This window comes from Stenella coeruleoalba (genome assembly GCF_951394435.1).
Source record: "Stenella coeruleoalba genome assembly, chromosome: 14".
NCBI lineage: Eukaryota > Metazoa > Chordata > Mammalia > Artiodactyla > Delphinidae > Stenella > Stenella coeruleoalba.
In genome coordinates this window covers 80,267,405-80,288,630 of record NC_137160.1, presented here as the reverse complement: position 1 = coordinate 80,288,630, position 21,226 = coordinate 80,267,405, and the positions used below count along the sequence as shown (strand labels likewise).

General features: G+C 41.8%; 1 protein-coding gene across 3 annotated transcripts in view; it reads left to right on the top strand.

Annotated features, from left to right (window-relative positions):
- ACAD10 (acyl-CoA dehydrogenase family member 10) overlaps window positions 1-21,226 on the top strand; it is a 49,574-nt gene that overhangs the window by 4,262 nt on the left and 24,086 nt on the right. For all 3 annotated transcript variants that reach the window (XM_079942854.1, XM_079942852.1, XM_079942853.1), the window contains exons 2-9: window positions 305-504; window positions 4,387-4,535; window positions 5,940-6,134; window positions 10,344-10,502; window positions 11,214-11,373; window positions 12,883-13,024; window positions 18,204-18,272; window positions 19,774-19,955. In XM_079942854.1, coding sequence (XP_079798980.1) covers window positions 318-504; window positions 4,387-4,535; window positions 5,940-6,134; window positions 10,344-10,502; window positions 11,214-11,373; window positions 12,883-13,024; window positions 18,204-18,272; window positions 19,774-19,955 — 1,243 coding nt within the window. In that variant the 5' untranslated portion in view covers window positions 305-317. The remainder of the gene's footprint in view (window positions 1-304; window positions 505-4,386; window positions 4,536-5,939; window positions 6,135-10,343; window positions 10,503-11,213; window positions 11,374-12,882; window positions 13,025-18,203; window positions 18,273-19,773; window positions 19,956-21,226) is intronic.

The following is a 21,226-nucleotide window of genomic DNA, read 5'->3' as shown; positions in this document are numbered from 1 at the left end:
TTCGGGAGGAAGGATGGGCCGCGCACAGCACCCGGAGCAGAGGTGTCTGGCTGGAGGACTGAGGGAAGTCGGGGTGAATCCAGTTTTCCAGCGTGGGCGGCTGGGAGAATGGTGGAGCCCTTTCCTGAGCCAAGGAACTTAGGCAAGGAGTGGTCAGGGAGGGCGGAGATCCTGCGTTCCTCTCTGGTGGTGTCTGAAGCGCTGGTTGGAGGTCAGAGGAGGTGTGCAGGTGCCACCTGAGCACCAGGGTGGAGGTCTGCTTGGAGGCAGTGACGGCAAACTATGTCCTGTGCCTTCTCCGCAGCCTCGGCCCCAACATGTGCCTAAGGCGGCTTTTGCAGTCTGCACAGCTCCAGCGGGCTTGGAGGGCAGTCTTCGTGAAACATGGCCAGGGCAGGCACCAGGGAGCCTGGCGATGGACACATTCTGGAGGCGGCACCTACAAAGCAGTGATTTTTGACATGGGCGGAGTTCTCATTCCTTCTCCAGGGAGAGTGGCTGCAGGTGAGCTCTTCATTCTACTTCACCTTTGGAGACTGCGGTGGGTAGGGGTGGGGGAAAGGAGGGTGGTGAGGGGAGATGGCAGTGTGTCCCAGTGGGAGCTATACTTGCTCTTCATCAAATTCCAAGCAACAGTTAGTGGCTGAGTATCTTGGGCAAATTATTTAACTGCTCTGAGTCTTAGTTTCCTCATCATTAAATTACGGCTGATGATAGTACCTACATCTTTGGGGTTGGAGGAGGGTTAAATGAGATTATTCATGGAGGGCACTTGATTAGCAGGGTGTGTGCTTGGCTCATCTGAAATTCTCAATAAATGATGAGCTGCTATTGTTGTTAATGTTATTGGTGGAATTTAACTACCTTTCCCTGAGAACTACTTCTGAATCCTGACATCCTCTCTGCCCGCCCCCCCACCCCCACCCCGTCCCCGCTTTGATCATAGCCTTTCCTTTTCCACCAACCTCCCTTCTAAACCTGCTTTTGCTACTACAAGATCAAATCGCTAGGCTCTGATCCTTCCTTTTTCAGCCCCTCCTGGTATTACCTTTTTACCCACTCAATTCAACTGACTTAAGTGTGATTTGTTTGGCTTGAAGTGTTAGAAAACCTAACAAAACAGTGACTGAACCAAGACTGAAGTTAATTTCTTTTGCACGTGAAAGTCCAGGTATGTGGTCTGGGCCAGTGTGTTGCTCTGTGATGTCAGCGCCCTGGGCTCTTTTCATTGTGTTGCTGTGCTGTGAGTGCACTTCATTTCCACTTTCACCGCATGGGTCAGGCTTGGCTGCCTCACTTTCTGCCTTCACATCCCATTCCCAATCAGCAGGAAGGAAAAAGGACCAAACAGCTGTCCCTGTTCTTTTGACTTACTGTGGTTGCTGACTGGGCAGTTTTCTATGCTAAATCAACCCAGCTTCAGGTTTTCTGTGCCCCTGGTTGCAAAATTACCCAGCTCTGCTAACTGGTTAGGTGAGCTATTTTTTTTTTTTTTTTTTTTAGCTCCAGCTGCAGTTGAGCCCTTAGCCTCTCTATTCCTCCACTCATATTCCTCTTGCATTCACTACAGGGCTGTTCCAAACTCCCCCCGGAGCCATCATACTTCCCCAGACCAAACCTTCATACTTGGCAGACAGCCAAGTCTCCTTTTACAGAGAACATAAAGATTACTTGGCAGGAATTTTCTCAGCTTTCTCCAGAACATCTTGAGAACCTATTCACTCCTTCCCACTGCCACTGCCTCTACACAAATTAGATTCCTAAATTCTCCCGCCTGCACTGGCACATCAGCCTCCTAACTCCTAACTCTACCTCTGGCCTTCTGGGTTTTGCACACAGTGCCTGGAACTGCCCTTCTGAAACACACATCTTATCCCTTCCCTCTCTTGCTTCAAATCCTTGAGTGCCTGCATTTTTTCACTTAGATTAAAACCGGAAGCTTTACCTGGTTCCAGGGCCTCTCACAACCAGCTCTCATGTCCTCTTGTCACACCATTTCCTATGTATGCCCACATTTCAGCTACCTTGGACTACCTGATGCTCTTTAAACTTGTCAAATGTATTTATACTCCTGTGCCTTTGCAAGTTCTGTTCTCTCTGATCAGAGCTACCCTTCCCTGCCTCCTCTGCCTTTTCAAATCCTGCTCATACTTTTAAATGGTATGTTATTCAGCAGTGCCTGGAATCTTTGGAGCACTTATTATTGACTTGTGTTTTTATTTTATATTTATAATGTTTTTGCCATGCCAAAATTTTCACTTTTGATGTCATCAAAATCATCTGTGTTTTTCTTTATGGCTTGCATGTTATGAGACTAGGCTAAGGAAGTCTTTGTTTTCTTCACATTCATAAAGACATTGCATATTGTTTTCTAACTTTTAGAGGGTTTTTTTTTTCTGATTTGGGTATTTAGTCTGTTGGGAATTCATTTTTGTGATGGTGAGAAACAGGGATTTAATTAAATTTTTTCTATACAGAAACTCAGTTATGCCAACCTCATTATTAAATAGTTGGTGCTGAAAGGATATTTTTAAAAATACAAAGATACGCTGTATAGCACAGGGAACTCTCCTTCACTTTGCTGTATAGTAAAAACTGGGAACTCTCCTTCACTTTGCTGTATAGTAGAAACTAACACAACATTGTAAAACAACTTACCCCAATAAAAAATAAATAAATAAATAAAAGTGCACCTAAAAAAAAATAATAATACAAAGACAAATTTCTTACTGTCACCTCCACGCCTCCCTGGTCAGTCCTAGGCTTCATTGGTTATCATTGTGAAAAGTTTGTTTATCCTTCCAAAAATTGCCTATATATACATGAGTGTGTGTGTGTGTGTGTGTGTGTAAACTGTGTCTACACAGATTGGGCCACACTGTACACACTGTTATGTACCTTTCCTTTTTTCTGACCCAGTAGAATATCTTGCCAAATTTTCCACATCAGTAGGCATAGGTCTAGTTAAGGGATTAGCAAACTATTTCTGTCAAGGGCACTAGATGGGCTTCACGAGCCATACAGTCTCTGTATGACTTTACTATTGGAGCCAGCAACAGCCATAGACAATAGTAAACAAGTAGGTGTGGTTGTGTTCCAATAAAACTTTATTTACAAAAACAGATGGGAGACAGATTTGGCCCCCAGGCCATAATTTGCCAACCGTTGGCCTAGTTTATACATTTTAACATCTACGAGGTGTTCCATCATATGGATGTACCATGGTTGATTTAACAAGCCCTTTAGTAACGTGCATGTAAGTTTCTAGTTTTTATTGTGAGCAGTTCTGCACAACAGCCGTGTACATAATCTTTGCTTACTTTTATAAATATATCTGTGGGAGAAATTCCTGGAAGCAGAATTACTACATCAAATGTGAATGTGTATTTAAAATGTTGCGCTCCATAGAGGTTGTATTTGTTTACACCCCCATCAACAGCATGGGAGAGTGCCCCTTTCCTTGCATGCTTGCCAGCTCTAAGATCCTAAAAAATGCTCTAACTTTAGTTCTAAAATTAAAGATGTATTATTATTATTATTTGGATTCAGTTTTAGAAGTCCTGTTATTCTCAAAAGACGTACTGAATTGGTCACATTGGCGATTTCTGAAGAATGGGATTGCTTTGTCATTTAACTTTCTTTTTTATACCTTTCTATATTGTCTGAAATATTTTCAATGCACAGGTACTACATTAAACAAAAGATATGTGCTAATGTATATTATTGATATATCTTAGATATAATTATGAATGCTGTATATATTTTTGCCCCATAGCAGGTATATTATACAAAGAGAAAACACCCTTGTACAAGAAAAAGTAACCCCTGTCCCAGTGTTCCCAGTATACACAATAATAATCCATCCACTGCCTTAGCTCTTTATGGACAGAATTTTGTTCTTTATTTCTCAAAGACAGCGCCCCCACAGGTGAATGTCTCAGTGTGCCAGCTACACTGCTCTGAAGGATTACTATGGTTTACAAAATGAAGGGCTTGTCTTGGAGTGCTGTCAGAATCTGCTTTATTCCCTAATGCACTTCCTTACCATGTGCCATGACTGTGTGAGTGACCTAATATATATGAACCAGCCAATGAGAGACCAGGGAAGAAAATTCGTACTGCAGTGTCCAGAGTCATCTCAAAGTGGTGGTACGGACCTGACGCTTGGCACCAATGTCCCCTCAGTTACACAGATTATTATTGCTGTTCCTTTGGAGGTCCAAGCTGAGATTTTCCATTTCCTGAATTTGTCTGAATTCCCAATGGAACCCACTTGGCACCACAGTGATGCCACAGGAACTTGTATGGTACTTCCCCTGCTCCCCAAACCCCAGCTGTTTGTCCATACATTACTGTTTCACTTACCATATGTTTTACTTCCGGTAGAATGGGAGGTACAGAATCATATCCCTTCCGGAACTATATTGAAGGCCTTGATCTCAGGTGGTGAAAATGGGCCCTGGATGAAATTTATGAGAGCAGAGATAACAACAGAGGATTTCCTACAAGAATTTGGGAGACTTTGCTCTGAAATTGTGAGTGATAAACATACTTGAATTTCCATATTCTTTTTGCCTAGAATAGTGGATGCAACACTTATCCATTAAGTTGGTTAAACTAAAAATAAAGAAGGGAAAACCTAATTACCTGTTATAAGATTTTAAGCTATTTCTTCCATCCCCAGGTACTCAATTTTAACTACACGAATGAAAAAGTAAAAATATTACATACTAGGCCTCTCCATCAGTTACTGTTCATCTGAAGCTGGAGTTGTATAATGGCTTTGATCAGAAAGCTTGTTTAATGCAGTAATAACATTGAGCCTTTCTCTGGAAAGGCTCTGCATTCTAAGCTCTTTATTTGTATTAACTCATGTACCTTCACAATAACCCTGCTAACATATAATTTAAGATATAATAAAGTTCTGTGGATAGATGGTGGTTTTGGTTACATAACAGTGAATGTACTTAATGTCACCCAAAGTGGTTAAAATAGTAAATTTGATGTTATGTGTTTTTACCTCAATTTTAAATAAATGAATAAATATTTAAATATATGTATAGAAAACATTCTGCTAAGTGACAGAAAGAAGCCAACCCAAAAGACCACATATTGTATGATTCCACTTATTTGAAATGTCTAGAACAGGTAAATCTATAGAAACAGAAAATAGAGTTGTTATTTTCTAGGACTGGGAGTATTGGGGTGTCGGGGGGGAATGGGTAACGACTGCTAATGGGTATGGGATTTCTTTTCAGGGTGACGAAAATGTTCTAAAACGGATTGTGTTGATAGTTGCACAACTTTGTGAATATATTAAAAAGCGTTGAATTTTACAGTTTAAATGGGTCAATTGGGTGGTATGTGAATTGTATTTCAATAAAGCTGTTGTAAAATATGCGTGTATATCAGAATAGCAGACTTGGCCTTGCAGATTTTGAAACATGATAAAATAAGAGTTTTCAAAACCCACAGAGATTGAATTTAAAAACACAAAAATTGATCAGAAACTGACACTCAGTTCGTAATGGTGAAGTTGAGGCAATGCAGAATCATCAAATGTCTCTGGATCATTAAAAATTAAGTTACATCTGCTTAATACACTTATAGAGTTTAATGTACCTCTTAGGGTCTTCTGAATCTTTTTAAAATTGACAATGAGTGAGTGAAATAAAGAACTCATTTAACTGGAATACTGATATAAATAGCTCCATTCCCTAACCACTGTAACTCTAATTCTAAGCCACTTTTTACAACCTTATATACAAAGTTCTGCACAAGGGCTGAGGGAGGGAATTCCTTTTGGCAGCAAGCCAAAGGCCTGGGGTCCTACACCAGGTAGTGGTAGGAAGCCAGGAATATGTGTTTTTCTGTGTCGGTGACAAGCTGTTCTTACTCTTAATGATGGCTGGTTCTCCTCTCCCCTCCCCCATTCTTAGTCAAAGACCTCCGTGCCCCTGGACTCCTTTTTCTCTCTGCTGACCAGTGAGCGAGTGGCAAAGCCGTTCCCAGTGATGACTGAGGCCATAACTCAGATTCGGGCTAAAGGCCTTCAGACTGCAGTCTTGAGCAATAATTTTTATCTTCCCAATGGGAAGAGCTTTCTGCCCCTGGACCGGAAACAGTTTGATGTGGTAAGTGATCCGGAATAATCTGAATCAAGTCTGTGTCCTTGCTTCAGGATGCAGCATTAGTGCTGCCTCTCAGTAGATCTGGAGTGAATGGGTTTTTTATTCACACACTTGACTCAGTTAGGACTAAACATAACAGGTGGGAAACAAGACTTGTAAAATATCACTGAGCTCTCAGCAAGGTCAGTCATTTATGGGCTTTGATAACTGATTGAAACCTCAGCTTTCAAGACTCCCTTTCATTCTGGAGTTGAACCTTAGTCATCAGATAACACATGCACTTTCGTCAGCCCTCACCTCTTAACGGGCCCTTTGACCTTTTCTCTTCAAAGACCAACCCCATTGCCCTCTATTTCTATGGCATTAATCCTTAGACCAGTGCTGTGCAAACAAACCCACTGCAGTAAGGGAAATGTCCAGTATGGTTGCTACTAGTCACATACAGCTATTAAACACTTGAAATGTGGCTAATGGCTCTGAGGAATTCTATTTCATTTCAACTTAAATGTAAATAATCACATATGGCTAGTGGCTACCGTATGGGACTGCACATGAAGGGCTAGACTATGAAAGTACCTGAGAAGATTCCGAGTCAGGAGATGGTCTTCTGTGCCAGGAGGTTACTTCTGTGAAAGACTCCCCATTTCCCTAGGAGAAAGTATATCATTATCCTGGGGCAGATATGAATTACTGAATTATTGACTTGCCTAAACTTCATTCGGTTGGAAAACACTTTCTCATTAAGCAGTGACTGTGTGCCAGGCACTGGCTAGGCATGAGGGGATACTGTGTTCAGTGTGACGGACACAAGCCCTGCCCTCTGGAATATGCATTTGCCATATTTCAGGTTGTCAGTCGCTACATGTGGCTAGTGGCTACTGTGTCGGACAGGACAGTATAGCATTTCCAACATTGTAGAAAGTCCTATTGGATAGTGCTATTTTAGAACGTCAAATCTAGTTGGATTGACAGGCAGAAAATTCAGAGCACAAATATGGGAAATTAACGACCCAACCTAATGCTCTTTTCACCTCCCACCTCCTCATTCCTCCTGTACAAAGCCAGTCAGAGATAGAGTTCTCTTCCCTCTGCACAGCTGCCTGGCTCCTTGCCCACTTTAATTGTTGGTTTCCCCGCTTGTCCACAGCACAGCCCTCCTCCAAGCATCCTCCCCTTCTGGTGCTCAGGGACCTCAGCCGGATTTGAATCCTGTCTTGCAGCTTGCTATAAGCAGTAGCGTTGATTCTCTGAACCTCGGTTTCCTCACCTGTAGTTCAGGAGTAGGAATTTTCTTTGTTTAGGGTAGCTGTGTGGATCCCAGAGTATAATGCATGCAAAGCACTTTACAGAGTGCCTGGCAGATAGGTAAGTATGCAATACATTGTAATTATTTTCAGAAATTCCTTCCCTCCAGTGTGGCTATGGGGATATATCTTCATCTGGACAAAATCAGTTGGCCAGGCTCGTATTGGGCCCTTCAACTATGTAGGGACTTGTGAGCTTCTTTAAAACAATGGACTTGTTTATTCAGGCTTCACAGGCTCTCTGGCGTGTGCTTTTCAGATCCATTTTCATATTCTATGTCTGCAGGAGACCTGGAGTTTTGAAAATCTGTTTCCTCAAGAGCAAGGGTTTACATTTTTGTTCTCTAAAGCTGTAAGGAAAAAAATTATTTTGGTAGAAGTAAAGCTAATGGAACCATTCCTGTGATCCCCATCATCCCTGGAGGCTGTTCCTGAACTTTTCAATGTCACAGAAATCTGTTTCTTCTGACGTGTATGTGGCTTTTAAATTTTGTTCATCTACTTTGTTTTTGGTTTTTTTTTTTTTTTTAGTATGGATGTTTTATATCTGAAATTTTGCTTGTGTCCAGGTGTAAGCAATGGGTAATGTCTTTTTTTGTGGTTTTTTTGGCTGTGTTGGGTCTTAATTGTGGCACGCGGGCTTCTCTCTAGTTGTGGCACGTGGACTCCAGAGAGCACGGGCTCAGTAGCTGCCACACGCGGGCTCTCTAGTTGTGGCGCACAGGCTTAGTTGCCCCGTGGCATGTGGGATCTTAGTTCCCCGACCAGGAATCAAACCCATGTCCCCTGCATTGAGAGGCGGATTCTTAACCACTGGACCACCAGGGAAGTCCCCATCTACTTTGTTTTTTAAGTAAAAACTTTTACATTATTATTATTTTTTTTTGTAAAGAACACATGATGTAAGATTTACCATCCTAGGGGTTTCCCTGGTGGCGCAGTGGTTAAGAATCTGCCTGCCAGTGCGGGGGACACAGGTTCGAGCTCTGGTCCAGGCAGATCCCACATGCCACAGAGCAACTAAGCCCGTGAGCCACACTACTGAGCCTGCGCACCACAACTACTGAAGCCTGCGTACCTAGAGCCCGTGCTCCACAACAAGAGAAGCCACTGCAGTGAGAAGCCCGTGCACCACAGCGAAGAGTAGCCCCTGCTCACCGCATCTAGAGAACGCCCGTGTGCAGCAACGAAGACCCAACACAGTCAAAAATAAATAAATAAATAAATTTATTTTTTTAAAAAAGTAAATAAAAAATGCTAATGTAGTACAATGAAAAAGAAAAGATTTACCATCCTAGCCATTTTTAATTATACAGGACAGTAATTTTAGGTATATTCACGTTGTTGTGAAACACAACCCCAGAAATTTTTCATCTGGCAAAATAGAACACAAGAAGTCCAGGGATCTTATCCAGTTTAAATCTCAGGAATTTTTTCACGTCTGCAAATGTACTCACCTCTGAGAGGAGGTGTCTGCTTGGCAGACTTGGCCCTGACCCCCAGGGTTTGCTCCCCCTCTCCTCTTGTCTCGGCTGGTACAGCTGTGCTGCCTTCCTGTCGCATGATGCCTTTATTGGTGTCTGAAACACCTGGCTTCTCTGCTACCCACTGTTGACGTTTTCTTTAGAAGGAGCTTCTTTGTCTTTTAGCTCATTCAGGTCCTTAGGAGACCAGGAAGAGTCAGTAACTTATTCAGAACATTTATTTGTCTGAAAAGGCAGTTCTCCTCTAACCTTGAACAATGGGAGTTTGGAGGAGAGGGAGGGGCCCTCAGGTTTGTCCTTGGTCTTGGAGAGCGAGGGTCAATTCAGGAGTGACTGAGGGAGTTAGTTCTATTCTTTGGGCAGACCAGAGGGTATTGGTTACAGGCCTCTATGGACGTTTTAGGCCTGCTCACAGGAGATCAAGCCATGGGGACAGTGTCAGAGGACTTGGGGTTGCTGGATCAGAGGTAGCCTGACACTGAGACAGCTGTTTCAGGGTTCTCCTGAACACTCAGCAGCACCCCACCAGTTCTGGATCAGATACAGGTTGAAGCAAGGCTGTCAGGATACAGGAGGCTCTTTGCATGAAAGGGAACCATGTCTTTGCCACTGACGATCTCTTTGGTGTTAGCCCTCCTGTGGGATTTATCTGTCTAGGCTGAGTACAGCTGTTTGTTTTTTAACTTCTGAAATATGGACATTAAAGTCATGTTTCTTTTATAACAGTAAACAGTGCCTTCTTTCTGAGAAAATGGTGAAATACTTTCCCTAAAACTGAAACGTGCAGCTTTTCTGTGCATTCACAATACCTAACATTAGCAAACTGCTATGTCATTTCGGAGCACACTGAAGTTCACTAAGTTTCCCAGCTACCGTTAAGATAGGTAAGATGGGGCTTCCCTGGTGGCGCAGTGGTTGAGAGTCCACCTGCCAATGCAGGGGACACGGGTTCATGCCCCGATCCGGGCAGATCCCACATGCCGCGGAGTGGCTGGGCCTGTGAGCCATGGCCGCTGAGCCTGCGCGTCCGGAACCTGTGCTCCGCAACGGGAGAGGCCACAACAGTGAGAGGCCCATGTACTGCAAAGAAAAAAAAAAAAAAAAAAGATAGGTAAGATGACTGTTAGTGTTTCCTGACTATGAACCTGAAGCCCATAGTGCCTTCGCTGTTTGCACAAGGTCACTCACTGTGTCTGAACCAGAACTTTGGTTTTCTGAATCTTCCCTCAGGTTGTAACCCAGTATTTCCAAATCACTCCTCTTAAAAAAGCAACATCATTTTATATCATGACACTCTTAAGTTACTTGTTATAACAAATCTCCACTGCCTTCCTTCTGCTCTGCTTTTCAGAAAATATACTGGGTGTGCGTGGGAACACCACTTTTAGGGACATTCATCTCTCCTTCCTGTCCCTCCCTCTCAGGTTGTGGAATCCTGCCTGGAAGGTGTCTGCAAGCCAGACGCCAGGATGTACAAGCTGTGCTTGGAGCGGCTAGGCCGGCAGCCTTCTGAGTCCATCTTTCTGGATGATCTTGGGCCGAATCTAAAAGCAGCTGCCAGCCTTGGTATTCACATCATTAAGGTAAAGGTCACTGTTTTTTGAACCCCTGTTGTGCCCCAGGCACTAGTGTAAGCATCTCTACGCAGTCCTCTTACACTCATAGTTGCAGTTGCCTCTGGTGGTTTTCACCCATGCTGCCATAGTCTTTTTAGTTTTTATTGATTATGAAATCTAGGTGACTAGCCACTTGTATTTTCAATAGGAAGTAATAAGGCAGAATGAGAAAAGAGTTACACAGGGAGGTGAATGGCAGGCTTAAGACATTTCGGGTGACAGCTCTGCTGGCCTGGTGATGCTGCTCTGGGTGGGGACCCAGCAGCTACCAGACACACGGGCCACCCCAATGCTTTGAAGCAGGAGAAGCCACGTTGGCGGTGGGGGTCTCTGTTTAGCTTTCTGCATTTGGGTTTTTGTTATTAGCTGACAGGCCCGTAGGGACAGAGTGGACACTACACACAATATTCTGCCCTCCTGGCACAAGGGAGTATCATTCAGTCTTAACCGGCACTCTTCCCAGCAGATAAGAAAGTTTAATGTGGTTAGGAATTAAATGGGAGGAGGAAACTCATTCTGGGGCTTTCTCATGAGCTGACTCCCCTGGCTGCAAAGTCCTTGCTCAGAGAACTGACTTCTTCTATATTTCCCTCTAAGAAAGTACCCTCTCAGAGAACAGGCAGGAGGGTGGGGCAGGGTTGACTGGGTGTCCATGATCAGTATTCTCTGTGAAACCAGGTTCATGACCCAGAGACTGCAGTAAAGGAACTGGAAACTCTTCTGGGTTTTCCGTTGAGAATGGCTGTTCCAAACACTCGCCCTGTGAGAAAGACGATGGAAATTCCCAAGGACTCCTTGGAGAAGCACCTCAAAGACTTACTGGGGACCCAAGCCACAGGTAGTTAAGCTTCTGCATTTTGGTAAAGGCTAGGCTTTCAGTCTGGTTCTCACTTTCAGTCCTTAGTGGAATATGCTGGAGACAAAGACGCCATGTGGTGAAGCAAATAGCCAGTGGGCTCAGTGAGCCCATGGACCTGAGTGCTGCTCTGTTTTGCTTGGGAAAAAGCACTGACTTCCTTTTTTACGGATCCCCAAAGTGTACTTGGCCCTTGTTCCATGTGAGAGTGTGGTGTGGCAGCAATCGCCTGCAAAGGGCTGTCCCGGAGGAGAGGAACTTGCAGTATGTGCCCAGGGGTGTTTGAGTGTTTCTAATATTTTTGAGATGACAGCCTGTTTTGTGAAGGTGACTTAAAAGTTGCACGAATTTAAAATGTGACAAGCCGTCTCTATCTCTTCAAAGAAGGAGCTAGAGAAGGAACCTCTAGCTCCTTCTTCACATTCCATCCTCAGAAAAACAGGTGCCTCATGACCTTTTTCTTTTTAAATTTATTTTATTAAAGTATAGTTGCATGAACTTTTGAAGAAATTTCTACCTGGTGATAAAGTTTGATCCTTGAAAGTACTTTTTTTAATTTAATTTATTTTTTTATACAGCAGGTTCTTATTAGTCATCCATTTTATACATATTTGTCCATCCCAATCTCCCAATTCATCCCACCACCACCACCCCCCGCCACTTTCCCCCCTTGGTGTCCATACGTTTGTTCTCTACATCTGTGTCTCTATTTCTGCCCTGCAAACCGGTTCATCTGTACCATTTGAAAGTACTCTTTGTATGTAGCTTCGCATCAGGATTTTTTTCCAGTGATGGGATTGTTCTTAGAGCCTCTGCAAAGCTGAGGGACCCTTTCTGATGAGACCAGCTAAGTCAGGCAAACTCCCATTTCCTGCGAATCTGTGTGTAGAGTTCATCTCATTGTGAAGACTAGGGTTAACTAGGCTGTTTCTGCAAGGGAGCCTCAGAGTTTAGCCTGCTGGGGTGGGAAACGCATCTCCTGAAAGCAGCTTTGGCTCGAGCTGCAGGCCTCTGCATAGCTCCTTTCAGCTGTCACGTCATTGTCAGGCGTGGTGTGGCCGGGTATGGGGTGAGGGGCACACTTTTCAAGTGAGGGCACTTTTCATCCTCGGCTTAAAGCATTCCATTTAGCAAGATGGGTTTCCATGACTGTGCTTGTGTTTTACAAACAGAACTAAAAGACTTTTCTTTACGGAGCAGGAGTTGGCAAGAAGGACAAAATTGGACACCTGCACAAAGTGAAAATTGTCATGGTGTAAATCCAGTGGCCTTTGCCACACCATAGTGTGATATTCTGGACTCGAGCTGGAGGTGGGGGGTATGCCTGGGACGCAGTCACGTCTGGTACCCCGGGAGGAGCTGCTTTCCTGACAGATCATTCCAAATCAGGGCGCTCCGCATCCACATGCAGTACTCGTTAGAAAGAAAGAATGTCTGTCCACATTTGTCCTCCAGAGCTGGTCTGAGTTTTCCTTGCTTTCAAACTTGCAGGCCCATTGGAACTCCTTCAGTTTGATCACGGGCAGTCAAATCCCACCTACTACATCAGGCTGGCTAAACATCAGCTGGTTCTGAGGAAGAAACCGCCAGGGACACTGCTCCCGTCCACGCATGCAATAGAGAGAGAGTTCAGGTAAATTCTCAGAGCTGGGGGCGTGCTTGCCATCCCCAGCCATCCCCGGCCTCCGCAGCCCAGCCCCTGAGCTGGCCAATCAGCACTCCATTAAAGTGCCTTGAGACATTTAAAATTACAAGTGTGACTCTCCAAAATTATTTCTGATAAGAACATGTCACCTAATTTTATTCGGGAGCTTGTTTTCTCTTTTCTCTACCTAAACCTCTAGGAGACTAGACTTTTTTTGAGCCTCTATTAAGTGCGGTCATAGCCCAAGGAGGCATGGCCGTGAGTTGATAGTTATTGAAACCTGGGGTTCCTTATATGAATCCCTCTACTTTTATGTATGTTTGATATTTTTCATAATAAAATGTTTAAAACGATAAATGTATTACAACCCATCCAAAATAAAATCTTTTGCTTTGTGAATAGGAAAATTTAAACATAGTAGGTTGAAAAACACTAGCTCCAGACTCTTGGACAGTGAGTGGCCATGCGATGACTGGACTCCAGAGTGGGGCTTCCGCTCCTGGACGGCTTTCTCTTCCTCTTCCGCCTTCCTTCCAGCCTATCATGTTCTGCAGAAGGAAAGTTGCAGGGAGTAGAAGGAAAATGTGATTGCGGCTCCTGGCCTCTTCTTTCTCACCATTTACTGTCTCCCCTCTGACTTTTTGGTTCCTTGAATCTGACTTAAGTGTTACAGGGACTGATGACTGACATTTATGAAGCCTTCAGGGTTCGTTTATGAAGCCTACAGGAAGAAACCTGTAGCTATTTGTGAGCATTCCTAAATGTGCCCATGTGATAGTGAGTGTGTGCTTGTAGAAGAGAAACCCTGAAATGCAAAACTCCCACTGTCTCTGTGCCTCCTGCTTGTGAACTCTCACCAACTTCCTAGCGTACTGAGGAATTCTGGAGTGTTAGAAGGACATCGAAAAATCCAAGAATGCACAGAATTTCCGTTTTAGTAAAGGAATAAAATGTGCATTTGAAGATGAAATGTGTATGGTATCTGCTTATAAAATGCCAAATCAAATTTGGAAAACTGGGAAAACAGTATAACATAATTTATAAAAACCTCAGGGTAGTCATACTTTTATACCTATTAATTCCAATAGGGGATCTCTCTTTAAAAAAATAGTTCTAAATAGGGAGAGAAGCTTTATGCATTAATATGCTCACTGCAGTGTAGTTTATAATAAAAAAATTGGAAACCTACAGGTACAATAAATGAGTAATGATTATGCAAACCTTGGTATTTCTGCTTGTTGGAACAATAACAATAATAGCTAACATTTACTGAGTGTTTAGTATGTGTCAGGCACTAAATAAATGCTTTGAATATACTGTTAATTCAAACCATTCTCACAACTCCCTGATATGGTCCTAATATGATCTCCATTTTATAGATGAGGACAGTGAAGCTTAAAGAAGTTAAGCAACATGCCTAGTGACACACATCTAGTATGTGAGTGATGGAGTCTGGCTTCACACCCAGGGCTGGTAGGATTCCATACCCCAGTCTTAATGATTATGTTGTTATTGCAGCCAATAAAAGGATGTCTATAATAAAATTAAAATGTGTATAATAAAATTTTTTTCCTTTTTGGCCACCCATTGTGCCTTGGGGGATCTTAGTTCTCCAATAAGGGACTGAACCCAGGCCATGGCAGTGAAAGTGCCAAGTCCTAACCACTGGACCACCAGGGGACTCTGCCGAAAATAAAATTTTAATGTAGCAAAAACAGATACAAACTATATATATCTTAACTATGTTTTTTGTAAAGACTTGTACATTGAAACAAAAATATTGGAAAGGAACACACCAAAATGTTTACCCTGGTCATGTTTGGGTAGTTTGTTAGTACAAATTGTAAGTGACAGAAACCCACCTAGCCTGACTTAAGCATTCAAAAAAAAGAAAGGAGGAGAAGTGGTAAAATGTATTGGCTTCATTATCTAAACCTTTCAGGTATGGCTGGATCCAGGGGCCCAAATAATGTCACCAGGACCCATTCATTCTCTGTCTCCATCTCTCAACACTTCCCTCCTTGATAACCACAGTGAACATTCCAGCATATCTCCTGAGATTGACTCGTTGGCCCAATGTGGGTCACAGCTTTGTTCCTGAACCAGTCTCTGTGGTCAGGAGGATGCATTATTCAGATTGGCCAAATCTGGGTCTTGTGCTCAACCCTGGAATCAGGATTGAGTCACTCTCACCCAAACCATGTGAACCTACAGTGGGGGAGAGCTGTTTCCCAAAGGAACGTCTAGGTATTACTATCAGAACATGAAAAGGGGAAAGGACAGCAGGCAGCCAAAAGCAGGAGCCAGTTATTGGTGATAAGACCGACTCATTATTTTTCTATTTAAAAAAATTCCTTCCTTAATGTTTCATAGAATTTATCAGTAAACCCATCGGGCCTGGAGGTTTTTTAGGAAAAGTTTTTGGATTATGGGTTTGATGTAATAGATATTGGGTTATTCAGGTATTTTATTTCGTCTTGCCTTAGTTTTGGTAAATTGTAATTTGCAAGGAATTTGTACATTTATTAAAATATATAAAATTATATTATAAAATATATAAAGTTATATATGTCCATTTCATGTTAACAGTTGAATTTATTGTTCAAAATATTCCCTGTTTTGTTTTTTTTTAAATTTATTTTTGGCTGTGTTGGGTCTTCGTTGTTGTGCGTGGGCTTTCTCTAGTTGCGGCGAGCGGGGGGACTACTCTTCGTTGCAGTGCGCATGCTTCTTATTGAGGTGGCTTCTCTTGTTGCGGAGCATGGGCTCTGGGCACACAGGCTCAATAGTTGTGGCTCGCGGGCTCTTGAGCAGAGGCTCAGTAGTTGTGGCGCATGGACTTAGTTGCTCCACGGCATGTGGGATCTTCCCGGACCAGGGCTTGAACCCATGTCCCCTGCATTGGCAGGCGGATTCTTAACCACTGCACCACCAGGGAAGTCCTCCCTTACTGTCCTTTTAATGTATGTAGGATCTGTAGTGATTTCCCATCTTTGCCATTCCTGCTGTGGATTGATAGTATTTTCTCTCTCTTTCTTTCATCAGTCTACCTAGGGATTTATCATTGTGTTGATAATTTAAAAGAACAAATGTTTAGTTTTGTTAATTTTTCTGTTGTTTATTTTCTATTTCATTTAGTTCTGCTCTGAGCTTTATTTCTTTCCATCTTCTTACTGTGGGTGTATTTTTACCTTCTTAGGTGTAACCTGAGGCCATTGATTTAACATCTTCCTTTTCTAATATGAGCTTTCAAAGTTATGTTACTTTGTAAGCACATATGCATCCCACAAATTTTGACATGTGTTTTTATTATTATTATTACAGTTTGAAATATTTTCTAATGTCCCTTATGATTTCTTCTTTGACCCATGGCTTATATGGAAATGTGTTATTTAACTTCCAAATATTTGGGCTTTTTCTAGCTATCACATAGCAACAAGTTCTTGTTTAATTCTATTGAGGTCTTAGAAATACTCTGTAAGATTTTGATACTTGGGGCTTCCCTGGTGGTGCAGTGGTTAAGAATCTACCTGCCTAATGCAGGAGACATGGGTTCAAGCCCTGGTCTGGGAAGATCCCACATGCCACGGAGCAGCTAAGCCCATGCACCACAACAACTGAGCCTGTGTTCCTAGAGCCCGTGAGCCACAACTACTGAGCCCGTGCACCCAGAGCCCGAGCTCTGCAACAAGAGAAGCCACCGCAATGAGAAGCCTGCACACCACGACGAAGAGTAGCCCCCGCTCGCCACAACTAGAGAAAGCCGCACGCAGCAACAAAGACCCAATGCAGCCAAAAATAAATAAATAAATAAATTTATTTTTAAAAAAAGATTTTGATACTTGGAAATTTATTAGGACTTATATTATGGACCAGTACGTGATATATCTTGGTGAATATACTGTGTGCACTCTAAAAGAATGTGTATCCTGCAGTGTCTGTGTGAGTGTTATAGAAATGTCCATCAGGTCAAGTTGGCTGGTGGTGTTGTTCAGATCTGTGTCTTACTTTTTCTAGTTAGTGTAGTTTTGATAAAGTCAGTTACTGATAAAGGCATTTTACAGTCTCAGCTATGATTGTGAGTTTGTCCGTTTCTATCTTTCATTCTGATAATTTTTACTTTAGGTATTTTTGAAGCTCTTTTATTAGGCACATACACATTTTTTATTTACTTTTGTAATTTGAAGTATAGTTGATTTAATGTTGTGTTTTAATTTCTGCTATGCAGCAAAGTGACTCAGTTATAAATATATATATTCTTTTTTATGCTGTATTTTTTATATATATATTCTTTTTCATATTCTTTTCCATAATGGTTTATCACAGGATATTGAATACACTTCCCTGTGCTCTACAGTAGGACCTTGTTGTTTAAGGCACATACACATTTATGATTGTAATATCTCCCTGGTGAATTAACTCTTGTATTGTTTTGAAATGTCCCTTTTTATCTCTGGTAGTCCTCTTTGCCTTAAGGTCTCTTTTTCTAATATTGATATAGCTATACCAGCTTTCTTATGCTTACCAATTGCATGGAACTTCCCTTTCCATCCTTTCATATTTTATTTTATTTATTTATTTCTATCTATGTTTTTATATTTAAAGCATGTCCCTTATAGACAGTATATTAAGTCTTGCTTTTGAACCCAGTAGGACAACTTCTGTCTTTTAATTGGAATGTTTACTCTATTAACTTTAGTGTAATTATCAGTATGTTTGACTCAGGTCTATAATTTTGCTGTTTGATCTTTGTCCCATTTGTCTTTTGTTCTCCTTGCCTTTTTGCCTTCTTGGGTCAATTGAAATTTTTAAATTTTAGCATTCCATTTTAATTTCTGCATGTAAAATTTTTAAATCAAAAAATAATTTCAGGGCTTCCCTGGTGGCACAGTGGTTGAGAGTCCGCCTGCCGATGCAGGGGACACGGGTTCGTGCCCCGGTCCGGGAAGATCCCACATGCCGCGGAGCGGCTGGGCCCGTGAGCCATGGCCGCTGAGCCTGCGCATCCGGAGCCTGTGCTCCGCAACGGGAGAGGCCACAACAGTGAGAGGCCCGCGTATTGCAAAAAAAAACAAAAACAAAAACAAACAAAAAAAAATAATAATAATTTCAAGAAAATCCAGTCATCTCATTCAGCAGTGTCTCTCAGTTTTCTTTGTTCTGGCAGGATAATGAAAGCCCTTGCGAGTGCTGGAGTCCCTGTCCCCAAAGTTCTTGACCTCTGTGAGGATCCAAGGTAATGTTCAGATTTATTTTTTCTATTGTGTATTCAAGCTACAGAAGAGAAAAGTTCTTATACTAACTCACATTCCAGTTTGCTAGAGTAAAGACAAGTAAAATTTGGGTAGAAGAGAAAAGAGATTTTATAGTTACCTCCCCTAGAAGTTCACAGATCTTTAAGTTATCCTGAAAGATAAATGCCTGCTTTCATGAGAATTGGTAGGAAACATCTTTTCTAACATTAAAAAAATGTATGTCCATCTAGCTTCATGTTGCTTGTTTTAATTAATTTTTTATTGTGGGCTTTCTAAACTGTTTTTGAATTGCTTTATAATATGCTTTCTGAGTCTGTCTCTTTTTTCCCGATTTTTTAATTATGAAAATTTCGAAACATACACAGAAGTTGAAAGAAGAAAAAATAGTACGATGAGCACCCATTTACACTTCATCTAGATGAAAACATTTGTTAACATTTTGCCACATTTGCTTTCTATGTATATGTATATATGTGTATGCGTATATATGTGAATAGGTGTACTATATAGATAAAATAATTTTATAGAAATAGTTAATTATATATAACATTTTTCTAAAAATGTTTTATAACATAATTTAATAAGTTTTATTAAATAATTATATAATTATTTTGTAAGTTAATAAGTATATCTTATATGTATGTATATAAATTATTATTCACTGAAACTTTTGAAGTAAGTTTCAGGCAGCCTACATCTTCTAAGAATAAAGACATTTTCTATCATAACCACAGCAATATTACATTTAAGATAATTAAAAATAATTTAATAATATAATTTAATATCTAGGCCATGTTCAAGTCAGGATGAATAGTTATAATAGTAGAATTTTCAAAACAACTTTTCGGAGTACTAAACTGATTTCTAGTAGTGACAAAAGATGGATTAATGACATTTTGGTGTGTCACCTTAATACTTTGGGGTGTTGTATATGCCATTCATACCACTGGATAATGATGAAAATAACATCAATAACAAGAAGGGATACTTATCCAACCCTCAGTGAAGCCAGAAACATATGCCAGGCATTCCCTATGTATTTGCTCCCTTAATTCTTATAACTATCCTTTGAAGCGTTATAGATTAAAAAAAACCAAAGCTCAGAGAGCTTTAATATGTTTCTCAGGATCACACTGCTAGGAAGGGCAGAGGTGGCACTTAAGCCTGGTTCTCTGACTCCAAATCCCCCTCTCAACATGCTGCTTTCCTGTATTATCACACTTAATCCCATTCCGATGGCTTCTACAAGTGGACCAAAGAGAAGAGAGGCATGCTGGCAAGGAAGTGTAGACAGGGATGTGTGTGTGTGGATTGCTTTGGGGAGGGAGTACTGCTAACCCCTGTGCTTATGTGCAAAGGAAAAAGGAAGTTTCCAGTACTCTGGATCCAAACTCCCACCCAGCACTCAAAGCTTACACACAGGACAGAGCAGTGCCTGCCACATCATGGGCCACTGAAACACCCTGTCTGTGCCCCTGCTAGGGTCATCGGCACTCCCTTCTATCTGATGGAGTACTGCCCAGGCCTCATCTACAAAGACCCCTCTCTGCCAGGCTTGGAGCCCAGCCAGAGGCGGGCCATCTACACTGCCATGAACAGAGTCTTGTGCAAGATTCACAGTGTGGACCTCAAGGCCGCAGGCCTAGAAGACTATGGGAAACACGGTGAGCACGGGGCCGCTTGTCTTCTGTGCTGCTGTTTCCTCACTGGTGCCTCTGCTTTCATGATTTCCATGGTACCAAGGTTTTAAGGCACCACTGGTAAATGTGAGGTGGGCTTGTTAGCTTCCTACTTGGAAATCCACTTTCATTTTAGTATAAGTGTCACTTACCTAGATGCTTTGTCCTGAGATAAATCCCTTCATGGACTACAGAATCTCTCTTCCCTGAAACTTCTATCTCACTGTATCATTTAAATCTTGTTTTTTTTTCGATACTGGCCAAAAGTACTTAAGATACATATTTTCTTCTCCATTTTTCACCATTTCCTCTAAATATTCTTTTCAATATTTAGAGGAAAGATTTAGGGATATATTTTTAAAATGCCATTATGCCAAGGTATTTGTTTGTATAATTTGTTTCTGTTTTCTTCTTTCTTTTTTTTAAAAAATGTCTGAGAGTTCTAGTTGGTCCTCATCCTTGGAAGCACTTGGTATTGTCAGGTTTTCCCTTTTCTTTTTTTCTGGAAGTCAGTTGTATTGAAATGTAGCATTTTATGAATGTTGACAAATGCACACACTTTTATAACCACCATCACCATTGTCTTCATGCTTTTGCATGCAGAAACTAGCATGAGCCAAAGAGTTTCATTTTGTCTGCCCTGCAGCATTCAAGACTACCTGACTCTCAACCAGTGTGCCTTGTTGACCATGGTCAAAAAGAATCTCTCAAATAAGCTGTATTTTGTTCTTTCTCTGCTTTTAACCAAAATGTGCCTGTTTTGTCTAGGACCATATCAAAGGCTGCAGTATGTGTCCAAAGTACATCAACTTCCTGACACATTTCTACCAAGTTACCTAAAATTCTGTCATTCCGTAGGCACATGATCTGAGGTCTCAAAACTAACCATTTGAGAAACTTTGCTACCACAGAGCAGGCTTGCTGACTTCACAGCCCCAACTGAGGGAGTTCTTCACCCCTTCCATACGCAGCCTGATCCCTATCATACACTAACTAACTAACCTGTTGACCAGAGTTACCAGCTTAGTGGGGTTCCCCTCCATCTTGGTGGTCTCATTGGGAAACACTTACAGTAAAAATTTGTTTGTTGTTTATCCAAAATTCCAGTTTAACTGAGCATCCTCTATTTTATCTGGGAGCCCTAGTTACCAGTAAAAGGGTCAGCAGGCAAAGACCATAGATGTTGCCTATATTGAGCCATTGTTTCAAAGTGCAAAGAGCCCTAGACCAGAAGTCAGGTGCTGATTTGTGGGGTG